Source organism: Lycorma delicatula, chromosome 12 (genome assembly GCF_047948215.1).
Source record: "Lycorma delicatula isolate Av1 chromosome 12, ASM4794821v1, whole genome shotgun sequence".
Lineage (NCBI taxonomy): Eukaryota > Metazoa > Arthropoda > Insecta > Hemiptera > Fulgoridae > Lycorma > Lycorma delicatula.
This window is the reverse complement of record NC_134466.1, coordinates 14,849,747-14,872,430: the sequence shown is the minus strand read 5'-3', so window position 1 is coordinate 14,872,430 and position 22,684 is coordinate 14,849,747. Positions and strand designations below refer to the sequence as shown.

Here is a 22,684-nt window from a genome sequence, read left to right as displayed (position 1 = left end):
AGGTAAATAAGGGGGGGGGGGTTGAGGAACCATAGGAATGCGTTTAGAGGTCAAAAATTCCGTGATGGAAAATGGCCGTGTGACACGGGCCATTGTCATGAAATTATTACAATCCTTTCTCATGTCCAAATCGTCTGTCAAAATTTTATGTACGGTGAAAGCGTTTAAATTTAACCGTTCACTCTTCATCCTTATTGTTAAACGACGGTCTGATCTCACAAGAAACCTCACACGCTCAACGTTTTCGTCGGATTTTGTAGTTAAAGGTCTCCCTGAGCGAGGTTGATCTTCAACGTATTCTCGGCCTTCCAAAAACGATTTGTGCCAGTGGAAAACTTGTGCTCTTGATAAGCAATGTTCCCCGTAGGCCTGTTTCAACTTTTCAAAGGTCACACTCGCGGATTCCCCAAGTTTAACACAAAACTTGATCGCACAACGTCGCTCTAAATTCCGATGCTCCTTTTTCTTAAAACACAACTTCACTGATGGCGCTGTCAAAAATAATGGATTGGCTGAACGGAGTTGAAACTCGTACTGAGCATATGGAAGGGATGAACAAACCGGTCTAGCAGTGACCGGTAGACACAGCGTTGCCAGATCGCTCGCAGTGTTACTAATCTCATTACTTTTCTCACGTACGTCGTATTTTAAAAAAGTTATAAAAATTTGAATACAGAAAAATTTGTTACTTAATAGTTAAATTGAATAAATTACCTGAGAATGCTTTCTTCACGTGAAATGATCGCCCATGGAGCAGTGGGAGATCCTGATTGCATAATCGCTTGACTGAAGAGATTTCTACTTAGCGGTGATAAGAGATGTAAGGATACCGATACGGCACCGGCAGATTCGCCGAATAACGTGACGTTATGAGGGTTGCCGCCGAAAGCGTGTATATTGTCACGGACCCACTGAAGGGCCATTAACTGATCAAATAGACCGGCATTTCCCGGCACATCACTGGTATCAAAAAAAAGAAACCCGAGCGAAGCGACCCGATACTGCATCGAGACGATAATAACATTTTCTTCTGAAACTAAAACTTTATGGTCGTATACATCTAATGTAGATGTACCGGAATAAAAACCTCCGCCGAATATCCAGACCATTACAGCGGCATTTTTAGGTCTTGGCCTTGGAGAAACTACATTTATATACAAACAGTCCTCTGATACGTTCGTATTTGGATTCCACATCGTCGAACCGGGAAAATCACCAAACACTGTATCTATTATTTGTACGCACGTATTAGGCGGTTTCGTCGCATTTAATATATCGGCTTCGGTGCCGTGATCCCATCTATCCATCGGTCTTGGATGACGAAACCTCAAAGGACCTAGAAAAAAAACACAAAATAAAAGATTGTATAAATTCGGTCAAATTTTGCAAAAAGAAAAAAATTAAGTAACTAACAAATCAAATTTTTCTTAAAAATTAACTGGATCAGTTGACGTTTCCATAAAAATCTCCTTAGCTTACGCGAATATCTTAGGCTTCTGCCAAATCTCATCCAGGAGAAGAGATAATGAAATCTACATGTATCGTGAAATGTTTTATAAAAGTTTAAAGCGTAATTTAACTTGGATTATCACTTCAACAATACTTCAGTGTCCTGGGTACAGAAACAAATTTCCAGTATTCCGTTAAAGATGTAAAATCAAATTCGTTCAGCAAAAAAAAATCAAACATTTTATTCATTGATCGGGATAATTTTTTATATTATTTGCAAAAAAAAGGGTTACTTCCCACAAATCCAACGCTTCTAGAATACGAGGGTATGTGAATTATTATCAGCAATTTAGTTATATTTTTGTTTATGTTGGTAGTACTGTCGTGTTGCGTGCATGACGCATGCGTAGTTTAATTGTTGTTGTCTGCGCAGGTTTTATGCTGCTAGGTTAGTTCCATTATCGTTGCCCTGCCGTTAACCATGGCTCCTCCACTTTCTGTTTCCACCAAAGAAGAGCAACCTTCAGCGATCCGTTTTTTGTGATCGGAAGGTGTATCAGGTGCCGAAATTCATCAAAGACTTTCGGTACAGTACGGGAACAGTGTGTTGCCGCAACGGAGTATCTCCGAACAGATTGAAAAATACAAAAACGGTCGTACAAGTGTTACGCATGACGAAGGAGCCGGACGACCGTTTACCACCACAAATGAGGAAAACATTGAGCGTGCACGTGACACGGTTTTCTTAGACAGACGAGTAACTATTGATGAAGTGGCATATCGTTTGCAAATTAGTCACGGTTCTGCCTACGAAATCATCTACAACAGACTTGGGTTTCATAAAGTTTGTGCAAGATGGGTCCCAAAACAACTCACACAATCGCATAAACAAACGCGCTTGGACATCTGCCAAAAACATTTGGATCGCTACGGTAACAAACGGGACATCTTCTTAGACAGAATCATTACTGGTGACGAAACCAAGCCAGAGAGTAAACGGCAGAGTATGGAATGGAAACGTTCAAATTCGTCCTGCAAAAATAAGTTGAAGACTAAACCGTCCGCAGGAAAACTTATCCTTACGGACTTTTGGGGACTCACAAGGCCCAGTACTGGAACATTATGAAGAAGGGGCATGACAATAAACAGTGCGCGTTACAGTGAGATGCTTACCGCCAAGCTGAAGTCTGCAATTCGAAGCAAACGCCGAGGACTGCTGTCGAAAGGTGTTGTGTTGTTGCACGACAATACCCGTTCACATACTGCTGCCCACATACGCATTGAAAAGCTCCAGAAACTGAACTTCGAAGTACCGGCTCGTCCTCCGTATAGTCCTGATCTTGCCCTTTCTGCTTTTGACTACCGCTTGTTTGGTGCACTCAAAGAGGCATTAAGGGGCCGTCGATTTACCTCGGACGAAGCAGTGTAAGAAGCGGTGCATTCCTGGCTCGAAGCTCGATCGAAAACCTTCTTTTATGAGGGCATCAGGAAGCTTGTGCAACGATGGACCAAGTGCGTTGAAATGCAAGAGGACTATGTTGAAAAATGATGTACATGTAAGTTTCCTATTTGTATTGCAATAAAATTTATAACTACATTGCGGATAATAATTGACTTACCCTCGTATATTACTGATCTCTGATAAAACTTATTTTCTTATTAAAGTAGTTAAAATGTTAAGCTGTACAGATTAATATTTACATATAGAAGATGTCCTGACTTTATCCATAGAATCTTTACCAAACTTGGAACTCGACACATAATTAAAAATCGGCTTAAAGCAACACCTAAAAACGTCCGCCTCCGTGGCGCGAGTGGTAGCGTCTCGGCCTTTTATCCTGAGGTCCCGGGTTCGAATCCAGGTCAGGCATGGCATTTTCACACGCTAAAAAAATTGTCATTCATCTCATCCTTTGAAGTAATACCTAACGGTGGTCCCGGAGGTTAAAAAAAAAACCACTTAAAAACACAAACCCTAATATAAAATTTAGAGGAAAGCTCACCAAACAGTTTAAGATAAAAAACAGGGCTAAGTCAGGGAGACGACGGGCTTTCCCCTCTTCTCCACAACTGTGTGTCGGAAAAAATCATGAGGGAATGGAGATTCAAAACAAAGAACTCAAAACTTGGAAAAAAATTAAATTAAACTGTCTAACATTCGCGGATGGTCTTGCGTTGCTGTCGGAAATTCAGGAGAAAACAAAAAAAAATCAAATAAAAACCCTCCAAAACATAGCAGGGAAAATCGGATAACAAATCTCCTATAAAAAGTCTGAAATCATGTCTATCACAAAAAATAAACCGAATCACATCACCCTTAACAAACGACAAGTAATAAAAACAAATTTAATAACTCGGAGAAATAATATCAAGAACACAAATGAAAAACCAATAATCCATAACACAATCGATAAATTTTCACTTGGACAGAAACTAACATGACTCGCATACAAAACGAAGTCCCTTTCAATAAGGAAAAAATTAGGCACTTAACATAGTAACACGACCGGAAGTAACCTATGCACGTGAAACACTATTCAATCTTAGAAGCAAACATAGAACAGAACTTCAGAAAAGTGGAAAGAAAAATTCTAAGGACAATTATTAACAATAAAGTAATAGTAGATGGAAAGTATCGTCTTCTTAATGAAATCGTATATCAAAACAACGAACCCTTATTTGATCATCATTGAGGAAAAGAAGAGTAGCCTGCTATAGTCATCTAGCTAGATTACCCTAACAAAGAAACTACTAACCTACCGACAAAAAAATAAAGGTAAAAATAAATAACTGGCTAAAAGAAATAGAAGAAGACCTTAAAGAACTTAGAATTACAAAAGAACCGATTTTGAACTGAGAAGAAAAAATTATTCTTAAAAACGAGAAAAAAAAATTAAAATCATAACCTCAAAACAAAGAAATTACAATATCACAGACAAATAAAGGCATTCCAGAGGTCTAACAGAATGAGATAGTATTGGGCAAAAAGAAAAATTCCCAGAAATAATCATCCCAATATTGATTAGAATTGCTTCAACGAGGGCCTAAACCACATAAAAAAAGTGTCCTGATTGACTGACTCATCAACGCACAGTTTAAACCGCTTAACCTAGGTTTACCAACCCGGTTGGTCTAGTGATGAACCCGTCTTCGCAAATTAGCTGATTTGGAAATCGAGAGTTCCAGCATTCAAGTCTTAGTAAAGGCGGTTATGTTTATACGGATTTGAATACTAGATCGTAGATACCGGTGTTCCTTGGTGGTTGGGTTTCAATTAACCGCACATCTCAGAAATGGTCGACCTGAGACTCTACAAGGCCATACTTAACTTACACTCATACATATCATCTTCATTCAGCTTCTAAAGTAATACCTGACGGTGATTCCCGGGAACAGGAAAAAGGAAGGACCTAGTATTTCATGAAATGAAATACATTTTCTTTAATGAATATCCTTAATATTTACGGAATACATTTTCCAGTTTTTTTGAAGTTTGATGGTTCAGATTTTCTTTTATGTTAAAGGGACTGATTAGTTCACGGCCGAGGTATTTGAAATAGGTAGTAATTAATAACAATTATTCATTATTAATATTTGTATACTTCAATATTTTATAATTAAGGTTTATTTTTTAAAGTTATGATTTGTCATGCGATCAAATCTGAAGCGTTGTTTTTTTTATTTTATTTTAATACGCTAAAATATTTATTGACATGTTTTTAGATAGAATACTAATATATTTTATATATTATAAACTAATAATTAACTGCTAGTATGTGTAGAGTTTACATTTTATAATATTAATAGTAATATTAATTGAAACCTACCGACAGGTTTTTGTGCGTATGGTATTCCAAGCCAGGCGTCAACAACTTTACCCGTTGCTGCAGTAAGAGTTATACCGCGAACTCTACCTTTTGTCGTCTCAATTATTAATGGCGCATCTTCTTCAGTATCATCACCTCCATCTGTATCACCACCGTCTTCGTCATCCAGATTCACGTCGATTCTACCCAAGCCTTCACTAAGATCCAAATCGAATCTAAAAAAAACAAAAAAAAAAAACAAAAACATTATTTATATCAATTTTATTTAGCATGGGCCGTGAGTATATAAAATGTATCAAAAATGTTTATAAATTATAATTTCCATTTACCAACGATTATTAGTAGTGATTATGTTCCAGCGCTTTCGAAAAATATTATTTCCATCTTCAGGAACATATGTTAATTAAATATATATTATAAATTCACTTCACATATTAAATCGAGTTATATTAAAATAAAATTTACATAAAACATATTTTATCGTCGAATAAGTAAAATCAAGTCATACGTATACGCGCCTTTTCATTAAACGAGTCTCCAAAAAGAGGAGTCCTTTAACGACAAGACGTAAATACGTATTACTTCATTTTACTTACTTGACGATCGATTGTTGTTTTATATAAATTCTATTTTAATTTAACGCAGTTTAATATGTGAAGTGAATTTATAATATATATTTCATTAACACATATTCCTGAAGATGGAAATAATATTTTCCGAAAGCGCTACAACATAATAATCATTACTAATAATCGTTGGTAAATGGAAATTATAATTTAATAAAAAACTGTTAAAACATTATTTAATATAAAATACTGACAAAAAAAGATTAAACGATAAATTTGAGAGCAAGACACTATCAACAGGAAGAATTTACATTTTTATGATATCATTCTTCTGGTAGAAATAAAAGAATGTTTATAAAGTATTATGAAATCAGATTTATATACTAGGTATTAAATTAAATTCAAAAATATATACGAGGTGCGACAATAAAGTAATGAGACCGATTTTTCTTTGCAAGATGTGGCAACCCTGCAACTTGCGTAGGCACACCATCTTTGACCTTGGTCTATAAGCTACTTCTAGTCCAAGCGGCACATTGATGCAACTGCTCAGTCGTGAGTTGTGCTGTAATAAGTGAACACGTGTTTGTGTCTCTCGTCACAGAAGCAAAACCACAAAATATTGCGCAACGGTATGCAATTTCTTTTTGCGTTAAATCGGGTGAAAACGCAACGACAACTTATGGTAACCTTCAGAAGGTTTTGGAGTGGAGGTTATGTCAAGAGCTCAAGTTTTTTGGTGGCATAAAATTTTTAGTGAAGGCAGAACGAATGTTGAAGATGAAAACCACAGTGGACGACCATCACCTCACGGACAGATGTCAACTTGACCGTGAAATCGTACGATCTGATCGAAGATTATCAGTGAAAATGATTGCGGAAGAACTCAACATAAATCGAGAAACGGTTCGTCTAATATTAACTGAAGATCTTGGTATGAGAAAGATTTGTGCAAAAATGGTCCCCAAAAATCTCACACAACAACAGCGAGAAACACGGAAAAATGTGGCAGCAAACGGAAATCAATCCAGATTTGTTGAGCCGTGTTATCACTGGTGACGAAGTTTGGTTTTTTCAATACGATCCAGAGACAATACGCCAAAGTTCGCATCGGTGCTCAAAGGGATCACCCGGACCAAAAAAAGCTCGCATGTCAAAGTCAAAAGTGAAATGCATGCTTGTGTGCTTTTTGGATTCCAAGGGAATTGTTCATAAAGAGCGGGTGCCTCCTGGACAAACAGTTAACCGATATTTCTACAAAGAAATATCGAAAAAAAAATTTCTACGAAGAAAGACTTCGTAAACGAGTTCTTCGTGTCCGTACCAACATTGCTGATAATTGGATTCTACATAACGATAATGCTCCATCCCATACTGCTCTGTCAGTACAGCAATTTTTAACCTCAAAACAAACTTCAGTACTACCACAGCCACCTTATTCACCAGATGTCGCTCCGTGCGACTTTTTTCTATTTCCAAGAGTCAAAATGGCGGTCAAGGGACACAATTTTCAAACAACACAAGATGTCCAAAAAGCTTTGACGAGGGTCTTGGAGGAAATTACAGAAGATGAGTTCCAGAAATGTTACCATCAATTTCAGAAGCGCTGGAATAAGCGTGTGCAATCAGAGGGAAACTACTTTGAAGAAGACAACACTAAACATGACTAAAACGGTAAGCAACATTTTTTTCACATCAGTCTCATTACTTTATTGTCGCACCTCGTATATCAATAATATTGGATAGCGAGATTTAATAGAAAGACAAATAAAAAAGAATAAAAAATTCATAAAGCGAAATAAAATATACTAGAAGTTATCGTATGGTACAATTTATGTAGTAAAATCACAAGACGGGAGTAATAATGTAGATGTAAAAAAAATAGGCTTTCGTTAAAAGAAATTCTAGTATTATTAAATATTTATTTAAAAATTAGAAAGAAACTCTTGAAAATATTTTTATGGATTGCAGCTCTTTATAGTATCGAAAAATGAACAATAGGAGAAGTTGAAAGGAAAAATAACAAGATGGAATTATGTTATACGGGTTGATCAAATTCGAAATAAAGAATTCTAACCACAAGGAAGATAAAGGAAAATTTGAGGTGGAATAATGTGAAGAAAGGAAATAAGTTGAAGGGTCATGAAATAAGAAATCAAGGTTGGTTTAGCTAATTTTATAATAAAGGATAAAAACTGTGTAGAATGTCAAGAATTTCAATATATAAATCAGTAAAGAGGGAATGAGGGATAGTAAAAATATTTCAGTTAAAAAATAATAAACAGAACAGAAACTGCGAATATATCAAACCAGTCAAATGACTACTAACTGAAAAATTAAAAATAATGATTACTGCTACCCGTTAAGAATTATTGACATAATAACGTAGAATTGTTTACGATACATATTTCTTGAAGTTATAATAATTTTCGATTAATCGATATTAAAATAGATCGACTAATAGCTTAATCGATAACTTAATATTAATCGATTAATCGGTATTTAGCCATAGCTAAAGAAAAAGCATAAATATAAAACGCTAAAAAAATGGTTTATAAAAAAAAGTCGCTCTTTTCCAGTACTACTAACCATTCATTAAACAGAGTGTTTATAAAAATTGTTTCAAAAATTCAGGGAATGATTCCACACATCGAAATGAAGAAAAAACTTACATCAATACTACGTCCGGAAACGCTTATTTTCCGGCTATCCACCACTTTCTATTTTTAACATAAAGATTTATTTCTTAGGAACGGTTAATCGTATCGAGCTGAAATTTCTTATACTGCTAAGTTAACTAGAGATTTACTTGTATAAAATAATGAACCTGATCTCTCAATCCATTTCAAAATGGCGACCTTGGAAACTTTTTAATTGTTAATATCTTTCAACCGCTGGCTTATTTAAATGTTACAAAAAAAAATAGTTAAGCATTTTCTGACACCTTATACATTCAAATTTGTTCATAAACAGTGATGGCTCGCTAATAGGCACTGTGGAACTGCAGCACCCCCTATTTCCACTTCATATTATCAATAACATTTTATATGAGTGCTTTTTTCTTTAATTCTTTCTTGTACTTGTACAGTATACAATCCTTAAGCTTAATGTTAGTAGCCATCACCCAGTTTATGAAAAAGATACAAAAATCTTTGTATAGAACTGTGCGCTTCACAGTTCCAATGGCGTGGTTTTTGATTGTTATGCGCATGCGCACATTGGGAGCTGCACGCGAGGCTGCAAGGAAGAGAAATCACTGTCGCTCCCTTAGTGCCGACCCTGGCGTGCTGGTGGAAGTTAGTTTTTTTTTTTACTTCGCATGTGTATGGAACGTTCCATGTTCGTTCCCATTTCTAGTTTAGTCGATGGAAGGAATACGGAAACGGTTTAGTTGTTTTTTCATTAGTGATCAGAAGATGACGGAAAGCAAGGGGTCTTTGATTGCCAAATCAATTATTGAGAAACAACGCGATTCGCCTAAAGTTAATGTTTGGTGTGGTGTGATGAAAAATCGTGTAATAAGGCCTTTCTTCTTTGCTGAAAATTAATGGAGTTGTGTATCTTGATATGTTAACCGATTATTGCTTTCCTCAGCCGGATGAACTCGAAAACATTCATCGACTTAATTTCCAACAAGATGGTGCTCCCCCCGCACTTCAATGCATCGGTCACGGACGCTTTGAACGAAAAATTTGGAGATCGATTGATAGGCCGGCAAGGACCCATTCTTTGGCCTCCAAGGAGTCCAGACCTGACACCTTGCGATTTTTTCTTGCGGGGTACATCAAAAGCGTTGTTTATACACAAAAAATTCGCGACCTAAACCACTTAGATTAATGAAGCAATGACAACCATTAACGAAGAAATGCTAACTAATGTTTGGAGAGAAGTTGAGTAACGTTTGGACATTTGTCGAGCGACTAAGGGCGCACATATTGAAATTTATTAATTATGTAAAAAAATGTTTGAGACGACAAATTTGAAAAATAAAAAAAATAAACTGTAAGTAATTCTGTTTTCTATTTAAACCATGTTCAAAACCACACCATTCTTTTATGATAACCCTGTATTTAATATTATTTATTGCTATAGTATTTTCATGATTTCAGTAATATTTTATTTTAATGTCATTTAAAATATTATTAAATTATTATAATTTATTCCACGATAACATTAATAAAATTATTTCAGATGTGATCGTGTAGAGTTATTTAATTTTATTCAGGAGGAAATGAAAACTGGTTTTTTAATCTAGAGTGTCTAACTTACAGAATTTTTTGCCATAATTTTGTTATTTATGAACGGATTTGAGTAAATAAGTTGTCATTTTCTTTGTCATAAAAAGATAACATTTTTTGTGTAACGTAACATTTAAATAAACCAGTGTGGTTTCAAGGTTGGGTTTCAATTAATCACACATCTCAGGAATGGTCGAGCTGAGAATGTACAAGACTACACTTCATTTACACTCATGCATATCATCCTCATTCATCCTCTGAAGTATTATCTCAAAAGTTGTTACCGGTAGGCTAAACAGGTAAAGAAAGAAGAAAGAAGTGGTTTCAAAGATATTAACAATTAAAACGTTTGCAAGGCCTCTATCTGAAAAAGGATTGAGAGATCAGGTTCATTATGTTTTTAAGTAAACCTTTAGGTGCCCTAGAACGAAATTTCAGCTCGATAAGATTAACCGTTCCTGAGAAATAAATTTTTATGTTAAAAAAACAAAATAACAGGTAGCCGATAAGTTAAACGTTTCTGGAGATTTTATGTTGATATAAAACATTTCCTTTATTTCGATGTGTGGGTTAATCCCTTGAATTTTTGAAACAGTTTTTATAAATCATTCATTGTATTGTATATGCGTTTGTGTGTGTGTGTGTGTAAAAAACAAAAGTTGATCATTTGAAAAAATAACACTACTAGTTTAACAACATAAAAACAAAGTATTGAACCCAAAAAAAATGTTAATTTATATTCATTAAATAAGGAATATCTTATCGTATCTTTTGCACTGATTTCAAATCTGCAAATCAAAATTGAATTGATGAATTTGATTAATGCTAATGATTATAGGAACCAAACTGCAACATTAATAATCGAAAAGCATACGAAAGAATAAAAAAATGAGTCAGATAACGATATTTCCTATCCCCGTTACATTTTAATCTTTATACAGAACTAGCAGTTAATGATGTTAAAGAACAGTTTAGATGCAGAGTAACACTGCAAGGTGAAAAGATAAAGATGCTACGATTTTCTGTTGATATAGTAATTCTAGTCGAAAGTAAAAAAATATTCAGAAGAAACAATGAATGGCGTGGATGAAGTCCTACGCAAGGACTACCGCATGAGAATAAATAAGAACAAAACAAAAGTAATGAAATGTAGTAAAAATAATGTAGATGAACCACTTAATATAAAAATAAGAAGAGAAATGATTACGGAGGTAGAAGAAATTTTTTATTTGGGAAGTAGAATTACTAAAGATGGACGTAGCAGGAGCGATATAAAATGCCGAATAGCACTGGCGAAACGAGCTTTCAGTCAGAAATATAATTTGCTTTCATAAAAAATTAATTAAAATGTCAGGAAAACATTTTTGAAAGTATATGTTTGGATCGTAGCTTTGTATGGAAGTGAAACTTGGACGATCGGATGACATGAGAAGAAAAGATTAGAAGCTTTTAAAATATGGCGCTATAGGAATGTTAAAAATCAGATGGGTGGATAGAGTGACATTTGAAGAGGTGTTATGTCAAATCGATGAAGAAAGAAGCATATGGAAATGTATAGTTAAAAGAAGAAACAGACTAATAAATAGGACACATATTAAGGCATCCTGGAATAGTCTCTTTGATATTGGAGGGACAGGTAGATCGTAAAAATTTTACAGACAGGCAATGTTTGGAATACATAAAACAAAATGTTAGGGATGTAGGATAAACAGAGTATACCGAAATGAAACGACTGTGACTAGATAGGGAATCTTCGAGAGCTACGTCAAACCAGTCAAATGACTCAAGACAAAAGAAACACGGATTTAAAGACAACTTGAGTTTTAAAGGATTTATGTAGCCTGCAGTATAACATTATCGTACCTAATATCTGCTTTTCTTTAATTTTCTCCTGTATTCAGATTCTGAAATGTCCCTTTTCAGTTTCGGCTAAGAAACGGCCAATTTTTTTTAAGTTTTCGAGAAGTTCCCTCACCAATTCTATATAGTTACAGCCTTCCTTTTTTGTAGGAATGATTTTAATAATGTTTTGAAATGTTTTGATGATGCTGCTTTCACAGATTGATTCGAACTCTTTTCAAAATCTGAATCCTTCATTAGCTTACGTATCTGCGGTCCAACACAGTACTTCTTTGATTTTATCTCAGTGATCCTGAGAAATTGACTTTTAAGATATGAGAATCCTTTGCCATTATCATCAACTGTTTGATAGTATATTTCATCAAACAAGTTGTACGTGTGTTGAAAATATATGGTTTACAGATTCAAAGGGCTTGACAAATAATACAGGGTGTCCCATATAAAACGCAACCCATCACTCATCCATGAAATTTCAAAAGTCAAGCTTACTCCCCTACTCGTTACTGAAATGGAGTTGTCCAACATCTGAACATCGCGGCGACGCAGTAGAACACTACCGATAGTAACAACAATGCAATCATAACGTTCAGAGTATCGCTAGAGACAAGATGGTGTTTTCGCTAGATGAACGTGTTTTCATTGTTGAGTAGTACTTCAGTACGAAATCAGTGGTTGCAGTGCAAGATTTGTTTCGCCATAAGTACCCAGATAAACCGGCTCTTAACAAAACATCAGTATTAAGTTAGTCGCAAAATTTAGAGAGACCGGTTCTGTTAATAACAAGGAACACAAAATATCTGCGTCAGTGTTGAATACAGATACAGTCGCTGAAATCAAAGACCGATTACTCGCCTCGCCAAATAAATCAATCAGACGTTTGTCTGCTAAAATTAATTTGTCTAAATCGACTGTTCATCGGGCTACCAATCAATTACAATTACGACCTTATCGCATTCAAACGGTTCATCGACTTCTTGAGCCAGACAAAGAAAAACGGCTACAATATTGTCAACGATTCCGTCGATTTCTGCGTGAGGGAATTAATGTTATGGATTCGTTATTTTTCACAGATGAAGCGTAAACAGCCAAAACAGTAGAATTTGGAGCGCTGAAAATCCCCACGTTAATACCAAAAACAATTACACCCGCAGAAGTCGGGCGTGTGGTGCGCGATATCGCGGAAGAAAATAATCGGTCCAATTTTTTTCGAGTACACCATTAGTGCAGAACGATATCAGGATAATTTATTTCGGTTCATCGCACTCTTGGAAGAGGAAGACAAACACTGACTACAACATGACGGTGCGACATCGCACTACGCAGGTTCAACTTCTGATTTCGTTGAGGAATTCTTCGGTAATCGTGTTTGCTGTGGAGGCTTGTGGCCACCAAGATCTCCAGATTTGACTGCGGCGGATTTTCTACGGGGTTACCTCAAAGAAAAAGCCTACAGCAACAAACCACGAACACTTGAACGATTGAAAATCAATATTGAACAAGCCGTATTAAATATCCAGCCACAAACTTTGAAAAAAGTTGCAAGAAACGCTGTAAAAAGAATTGAAGCTTGTATTCAAGAAGATGGCGGCCACTTCCAACATTTACTGTAAATGTAAGGTAATGGATGGTAATAAAAATTACATTTACATTTACACATGCCTTTTTATTATTTCAATACCTACCAATATAAGGTTGGGTTGCGTTTTATATGGGACATCCAGTATTTCTCTACCCGGTAATGAAAGTTTCTTTTTTTGATTAGTCTTTTAACTTCCAAAGTAAAAGAAGTATTGTGATAACGAAAAATTTCGGTTTTCAGATTTCAACGGAAATATCCATCTTGATCACAATGAATCTACTTTGACTAGTTTCGGTGTGACGTCTGTGTATATAACTCGCGTAACTCAAAAACGATTAGACGCAGGATTTAAAATTTTGGATTTAGGTCTATTGTAAGATTTAATTGTGCACCTCCCCTTTTGACTGCAATCGACTGGACAAAAAGTGCCCAAAAAAGCCCAAAATACAAAAAAATTAAGTTTTGAAGTTTATTTAACTGCAGTAATAAGCCCTCATTGAGATCTTTTCAACGATATATCGTAAGTGGTACTTATTTTCATTGGTTCGAGAGTTATAGCTATAGTAAAATTTTAATTAATGAAATATTTGGATCTTACAAGGCACATCAGTTCAAATCAGATTTCATCTCCTTTTTTTTTAATTTAAATATATTGATTTATTAATAACTATTAATCTCTCACTGTAAAAAAATCTTAGGATAAATAATCATTCAATAATAACAATTAAAAAAAAGAAAAATGAAAAGAAATAAAATTTTTTGTACTCTTTTCATAAAAAAGAAGAAAAAATGTGTAAGTGTATACTAATAATCGTACAAGGAAGTCATGTGATGTCCACATCAGATTTTTTTCCCCGGTTTTTTTTATCTAATTTTGTTATTCCCATTCATTTAGCTTCAATGTTTTCTTCTAGTTTTTAAGGCTATTTTAGACCACAAATGTTAAACAAGAATTGGAAGCGATCCGTCTGCTTGCTTTATGAACGTTTTGATTTTTAACGGGTTCGAGAATTTTTCCAAAAATTTAACGTTTTTCAGAAAATCTGAAAAATTCGGATTTTTCAGATCGGGATTTTTTAATCCCGATCTACAGAATGATGTCTTTGTGAAATCTATAAATGTAATTGCATAATTTTTGTATTTCACTATTTTATTTCTAGCAATTCATTCTAGAAAAAATATTTGTTCGGCACAAGATATTTTTTCCAAAATCATCTATATATATTCTCCAACAGTTTATTAGAAATTTAAAGTATCACTTTTCGTAAACTGTTTTTGATCGTTTTCTTTTTGCGGAGATGGATATAATAATTATTATTCTATTGAAGGTAGAATAATTAATTAATAACACAGTATTCGTAGAATAGAAATATTTTAATGTATAGGGATGGTTATACCCTGAGGATCACGTACTGAAATACATACGGATATACGTGTTAACGTGCAGGCTTATTGCATATAATGATTTAGGTTTATTATTGTTGTCCGGTAAGCTTTGCAAGGAGCGGAAGGGAAGATTAGTGTCGATTGTGGACAACCGGTTCGTATATGCTAACTCTATATTGTATTGACAGACGTGTTTAAATGAGGGATAATAGGGAGGGGGTTGAAGCAATAACGTGAACATATGTCATATGTGGGTATGAAACATCTGTATACGATGCCAAACAGAAGTGGTTACGAGGAGGTGGTATAGTCAAATGCTGTCTATTTCTATATATTACATGATATTTTACTCATTTATCTTAGTAATACGTGTTCCATGATCGTAAAACTACATCTCCACAGAACGGGTCACTAATCATATAAAATAATAATTACTAAAAACAAATAATGAAAAAATAAATCAAACTAATGAAAATTAATAATATTTCTTATAATTCAGAGGATTAATTTATTTCCGTTTAACATTAAGTTAAAATGAAAATCTTTCTATTAATATAGATTAATTTTGTAAACAAAATTATCTAATCCCTTGTTTTCAAGAATCTAGATGATTTTCGTAAAGGATTTTCAGAACGTAATATTTAATAGCAAAGATGAATTTTATGTTGCGAATGTTTTAATATTTCGCTTGTATTGTTAAATTTAAATGACTTTTTACTTACTTGTTCGAAGTAAATTGTGATCGTGAAAAATTTCGGTTTCCAGATTTCAACGGAAATATCCATTTCGACCATCCCTGAATCCATTTCGACTTTTTTCGGCGTGAAGTCTGTACGTATATATCTCGCATAACTCAAAAATGATTAGCGGTAGGATTTTGAAATTTTGGATTTAAGACGATTTAACATCTAGGTGTGCACCTCCCTTTTGACCGCAATCGATTGAACCAAAAGCGCTCAAAATCCCAAGTAATTTGGATTTTGGACTTTTTCTTAACTGCAGTAATATGCCCTTTATTGAAATCTTTGCAACGATATATCATAAGTGTTACTTATTTTGATTGGTTACAGAGTTATAGCCAAATAAAATTTTATTTAATGAAATATTTGGATTTTACAAGAGGAAGGCATATCGGTTTGAATCAGACTTAACCTCCTTTTTTAATTTAAATTTATTGATTTATTATCAATAATTATTGATCTCCGATTATAAAAAAGTTTTACAATAAATAATAAATAGTTCGATAATAACAATAAAAAAAATATATGAAAAAATATCAGAAGTTATTAATGAAATAAAATTTTATGTACTTTTCATTTTAATAAAATGTGTATGTGAAATTTAACAGACTTACAAGGAAATCATGTGGTTCCACATCAGATTTTTTTTTTAAGGGGGAAATGATTTACGCAACAGAACTTCAAGCTCCTCGGATTCTTTTCAAATCAAATTCCCACATTTTAATCTATAATGATTTTTTTTTTAACCACCGTTTAGATATTGTTTCAGAGGATGAGATGAATTACAATTTTTGTAGCGCGTGTGAAAATGCCATGCCTGACCGGGATTCGAACCCGAGACCTCCGGATTAAAGGCCGAGCCTCTACCACTCGCGCCACGGAGGCCGGCATCTTTAATGATTTTAGACCTGTTTATCCGCTTGAATTTCTACGATTATCTTCAACTGGAGCCTTATTACCTTTTTGCTCTTTAATGTATCTTTTAATATTTTTGAGAAATGGGAGTTATAAATTTTCATTTTGAATACTATTGTAAAAATTAATTTTATTTTAAATTTAGGAGTTTTTCAAAGTAATTTTCTAAATCTTAACAGTTGACTCTGTTATTTATTTATTATTTACCTTACAGTTTTCTTTCTTATAACCGAAGAATTAAGTTAGATATATCTGGTTATGATTTTTTTTCAAAGTTCTGTAATATTTCTCAGTATTGTATATCTGTAAAAATGTTATTTTATCTGTCCTAATTAAATATTTGATAATTTATTTTTTCCTTTAAAAAACACTACAAAAGAACACACCAATTACAGCCACAAATAAATTTATGTGAGGGTGTAAAATGCCAAGCCTGACTGGGAATTTCAAACCCAGGATCAATTGGATGAAAGTGTGAGAGAGAGAGTGTGTGAGAGAGAAAAAGAGTAATATTACTACTCCGTCAAAAAAATGTAATATTTTTTACTGTACACTTTCATAAATTTAAAGGAATATCACATTTTAAAGTAAAAGTAAAATAATTATAATAAAATTTCTTAATTAAATCAAAATAATAGTAGTAAGAATCACAATTATTACTTATTTAATAAAGATAATTTATTTTCGAAAACCTTACATCAATCGACAAAAAATTAAAGATAAATTTGAAAAATCTAAATGAATTGACTTGTATCAAGTATACGTTATTTATATCATATGCTATGTAAATGATTAAAGGAAGATATCGGCTTCGTTTTGTGAAAAAACTGAGGGAGGGCGCAGTAAGATAAAGAAGTAGCAGCAAATAATTTCTGCCCGACGTGTTTGAAAATATTCGAACTAATCTTCGTAAAAGAATATTTAAAACAAAATTATACCAACTTAGGTATGGATATTGTGAGAAGAAAAAATATTACTAAACATTTTAATTAGAAAATATACGTCTTAAATTAAATTTATAATGAGCTCGAGAGAATAAGAAAAGAATTTTATCGGGCGGGACAGAATATGTTTATTAAACGTGGATTATATATTCGTATTTGGACAAACTAATCGTTTGATTTTTTGAAAAATTTTGTTTCTTCTAATTGAATAATAGAAACCACATCAACTGTGTATAAATAAATAAAAAAATCTGATTAGATACTACATGACTTCCTTGTACGCCTACACATACAAACATTGTTTGCTTCACTTCATTTAAATTTATTTCATTTGAAAGTGAAATACGATCCTTCAATTCTTTAATAGAGTGGACATTTACACAATTGCTGAAATATTCGTTTTTTATTAACCTCAAATATTTATACAATTATTAATTCAAAAATCGTACGTGGAATATTAGAATAGAATAAAAGTTCCTTTATTACTCGAAATACTAGATCGGTATTATTCGTATCTTCGTGAGTTGCTGATAAACAAAAGTTTCAGATTTCTGGTGTATCGTATAAATAAACGTTAACAATAATTAAACTATTCCGTTTAATGATCTCCTGTATACTGGTTACAAATGTTAATTTCGACCTTACGGTGTAAAATATTCGGTAAATAATCAAAAATGAAAAAGGAACAATCATTCAGAAAAAAGAAAGATAACATGAAGAAATATATCTCAAAAAACGACAAGAAAAATGTTAAGAACAAGGGAAGAATAACAAAATTAAGAATATGATAGATATAAAGAGAAAGAAAATGTTAAAACCAAATAAAGAATAAAAATATTAAGAGAAGATAATAAATGTACAGAGAAAGAAAATGCTAAAGCCAAAGAAAGAATAAAAAGGAAGAAAATGGGGATATCAAACCAAAGAGCGATTTAATGATTGGCACCAAAAAACAAATAAACGAAATGATGATCAACTTCGACTTAGGGAGAATATTGTCTGACAATATCAGAGGAGTAATGAACTAAAAGATAAGATCTTTTCCACTTTATTAAAGATCGGGCATGTATGCCTCAGTGTATATGTTGTTCTTGTGAGGGCCTATTTTTCAGTCACTCCGTAATTAACTTTAATGTAGATAAAATTAAACAGAATTTCCAGAATAATCAAATAAAATTAATCTAGAAAATCCAATAATAATACGATTCTAAATTATAATTTTCAATTAATATTAAATAATCGGATGTTTCACCAAATGTACTACATATACACGTATGTAACAATGCCTATTAAATTACATATGCATATTTTTAAAAGGCCATAAAATTTTACTTCACTAATAACTTCTGATTTTTATTTTATTGTTATTAATGAATTATTATTTGTTGTAAAAATTTTATAATCAGTGGTTAATAATTATTAATAAATCAATAAATTAACATTTTAAAAAAAGTTAAAAACAAAAAATGAAATTTTTTACATTTTATTTAAAATGTATAAAATAATGATTCTAAAAGAAAAACAATGATGTAGACACGACATGACTTCCTTGTACGCCTATTAAATTACATATACACATTTTTTTTAAATGAAAAGTACGTAAATTTTTATTTCACCAATAATTTCTGATTTTTTAAAAATGTTTATTATTGAATAATTACTTATTGTAAAAATCTCTTTACAATCACCGGTTAATAACTATTAATAAATCAATATGTTTAAATTTAAAAAAAGTTAAAAAATAAATTTAAAAAAGTTAAAAAACAAAAGGAGATGAAGTCTGATTCGAACCGATGTGCCTTCCCTTCTAAGATCCAAATATTTGATTAATCAAAATTTTATTTGGTTATAACTCTGGAACTAATGAAAATAAGTACTACTTATGGTAAATCGTTGAAATGCTCTCGATGACGGCTTTACTACAGTTAAGAAAAATCCCAAATCTTATTCGATTTTGGGCTATTTTGGACACTTTTGGTTCATTCGATTGCAATCGAAAGGGAAGGTGCACAATTAGATGTACAACAGTCCAAAATCAAAAATTTCAACATCCTACGGGTAATTGTTTTTGAGTTATGCGAGATACATACATACAGACGTCACGCCGAAACTAGTCAAAGTGGATTCAGGAATGTTCAAAATGAATGTTTCCGTTGAAATCTGAAAACCTTAATTTTTTGCGATCACAATACTTCCTTTACTTCGTACAAGGAAGTAACAATTTTTGTTTGCGTGTGACCTAATAACTCAAAAACTGACTAACCGATTTCGCTGAAAATTTCACAATTTATTATTCTTTGTGTCGGGAGTATTTTCATTTTATTAATTCCATATTCCTACCCTACTAAAGAGCATTTCTATGTGTTTCTCTCTCTCTCTCTATGTGTGTGTCCGACCGCCTTAGCTTAGCAATGGAATTTACAGATCACCAGTGGAAAATCCCCGATTCGTTAGTACATTTCTCGTGGTGGTCAAGTGTATACTTGTTTATATTATATATCGATATATCGCATATATATTGATATATATGAAAGATATATATTAATAATATATATTTTTTACTTATATGATTATTTTTCTTCTTAAAATAATGAACTATAACGAAAAAGTAGGCACCGGAATGTACCGATCACTAGCGGAAAATCCTGATTCGTATCAATTTCTAGAGTTAAATTTCTACTTTAACTTCAGTTATAAAAATTTTCATCATTCAAAAAATATATCATTATAAGACATTTAATCATTTTGGAATCTAATAATCACATTCCGAAACGCCCCGTCAGAGTAACCCGCCAGGAGGGCCTAGCTGCGGAGGGTGTGCCGTTGTCAAGTTTCTGCTGCTAGTATTTAATAACATATTATCACAAAATAGCTGTGTGAGGAAGTCGATATTGAAATAGAAAACGATCGATATAAACAATGACATTCGATATGGATGATATCTCTCGTTACATCCAACTAAAAGAGTTTTAGGTTATTTATTTATACGTTTTTTATGATTTATATACTAGTACTGAGATTGGTGACGTTTAAACTGTGATAAACATTCTGGCAATAGCAAAGCATTGCCAGGTACAATAGTATAAAAACTATGTATACTTCTTATTTATAATATATATACATTCTTCTTACATAAAAATAGTAGCAAAAGTAGCAACTTGATTTATAATAAAGTTTATATATAATTTTGTTTTAAATTATACATTTAAATTTCCTTCAGGCTTAATTCAGTCTGCCAAAATGAAGCTAAACTCGATCTTTTGAAAAATCAATTACAGAATGGCGTTTATAAAACTCAAGTTAATAAGATGAACCCACCGGGTCGGTCTAGTGGTGAACTCGTCATCACAAATCAGACGATTTTGAAGTCAAACATTTTAAGGTTCAAATCCTAGTAAAGGGGCAGTTGTTACTTTTATACGTATTTTAATACTAGATCGTAGACACCGCTGAACCTTGATGGTTCGGTTTTAATTAACCACACACCTCAAGAACGGTCGAGCTGAGACTGTACAAGACTACACATCATACATTCATACAAATCATTCTCTCAAGTTAATTCCTTACGGTGGTTCCGACGGCTAAACAGGAAAAGAAAACAGTAAGTCGACGATGTATTATAAGCAAAGAGTCAAGTCTACAACAGTGTGGAATCAAAATATCCACGGATAACGCTGATTTTATTTTACCTTTGTGACGATCAATTGTTATATTTATTTTATTACAATTATTGATATGTGAAGTAAATATTTATAATATATATTACATCATTGTTCCTGAAGTTGAAGTAATCATCTCCGAAAGCGCTCGATCATAGTTTCTATTAATCAATTTTGGTAAGCGGAAATTATAATTATATAAATAATTACTACTTAAGAAAAAATGTTTTGGGGGTTTCGAATTTCCAATTACTCTGCAAATTGATTTTTTTTTTAAACTCAGGGACCACCAATAGGTACTGCTTCAGAGGATGAGATGGATGATTTGTAGCACGTGTGAAAATTCCATGTCTGCCCGGGATTCGAACCGGGGACCTTCGGATGAAAGGCGGAGACGTTACCAATCGCACCACAGAGGCCACGGCACCTTTGGCAGCCTAAAATCCTTTAAAGTTTTTTCCTCTGAAAACAAAATTTTTTATTGCTTTTTTCCCTGAATAACTACTACTCCAAAATAATTAAACAAATTTTATTGTATTTCAGTACGCTTAAAATCTGGAATACTGGAAGTGAATGAATGAGATTTATAAACCTGCTATTTATTTAAATTATACAAAATTTGAGGCGTAAATAAAATTCCAGTCGGTAAAACGAGACTATCTCCCTGAGTAAAAAAACAATCTAAAAAAATACATTTTACTCATACGTTAAGTTAGTGATTTACTTTGTGCCATTTGGATGGAAAAAAATTACATATTTATTAATGTTCCCAAATATTTAGCTGTTTGTTTGTCTTCCTTCAATCCATCCACTTACCGATGATTTATCAAATTCCTATAAAAAAATTTCCCCTAACCTTTTTATAAACCTTGATAAAGTATAAAAATATTTATGAAAACTTCAGAGAAGTGTTCCTCTTCGAAGAAGATACGATAATACCTCTTCTCTGAATAAAGCCTTTTCTCTTCCCGAAGAGAAAAGTACCTTATTTTTGTAGCCTTTTTTTTTATTAACGAGTGATCTACGAAAAACTAAAACTAAAACTATACTTACGGTTATTCTTAGAAAAAATACACACACAAAGAAAAAAAAAGAAAAATATAATCTTTTTTACACTATTATTTTACCTTCTGTTAGGCAGTTCGCCATTGTCAGGAGGACGGAACACCCGGTCTGTGGCGGCGGTATTTAGAGGAGAAGCCTGATGTCGGGCATGACGCAAAGATGTCGCAACTCCATATGTTGCCGCGTACAAAACCACCACCACAAACCCTGGCAGACACGGTGCCATCTTCCTGGTTTACAATGCCTGTAACAGATAAAAAACAAAAAAAATGTACATATATATATATTTTTTTTCAGCTAATCTGCCAACTACAGAATTAAACAAACAGACTTCCAGGGTGGGGTCGCTGAACACGACTTTGTCGGACCTGGTGGCTTGCACTGGGGGTTACAGACACGGCAAGGAAATTAAGATCCTACCGGCGGGCCTGCCTGTCATACCGGACTTACAGCCGG

At 33.2% G+C, this 22,684-nt stretch overlaps 1 protein-coding gene across 1 annotated transcript in view; it reads right to left on the bottom strand.

The window, feature by feature from the left end:
- Positions 1-22,415, bottom strand: part of LOC142333356 (acetylcholinesterase-like) — a 186,414-nt gene extending 163,999 nt beyond the window's left edge. Inside the window, exons 1-3 of the mRNA XM_075380379.1 lie at positions 22,291-22,415; positions 5,277-5,491; positions 715-1,336 (exon numbers count right to left, since the gene is read on the bottom strand). Coding sequence (XP_075236494.1) covers positions 715-1,307 — 593 coding nt within the window. The 5' untranslated portion in view covers positions 1,308-1,336; positions 5,277-5,491; positions 22,291-22,415. The remainder of the gene's footprint in view (positions 1-714; positions 1,337-5,276; positions 5,492-22,290) is intronic.
- Positions 22,416-22,684: the final 269 nt, after the last annotated feature.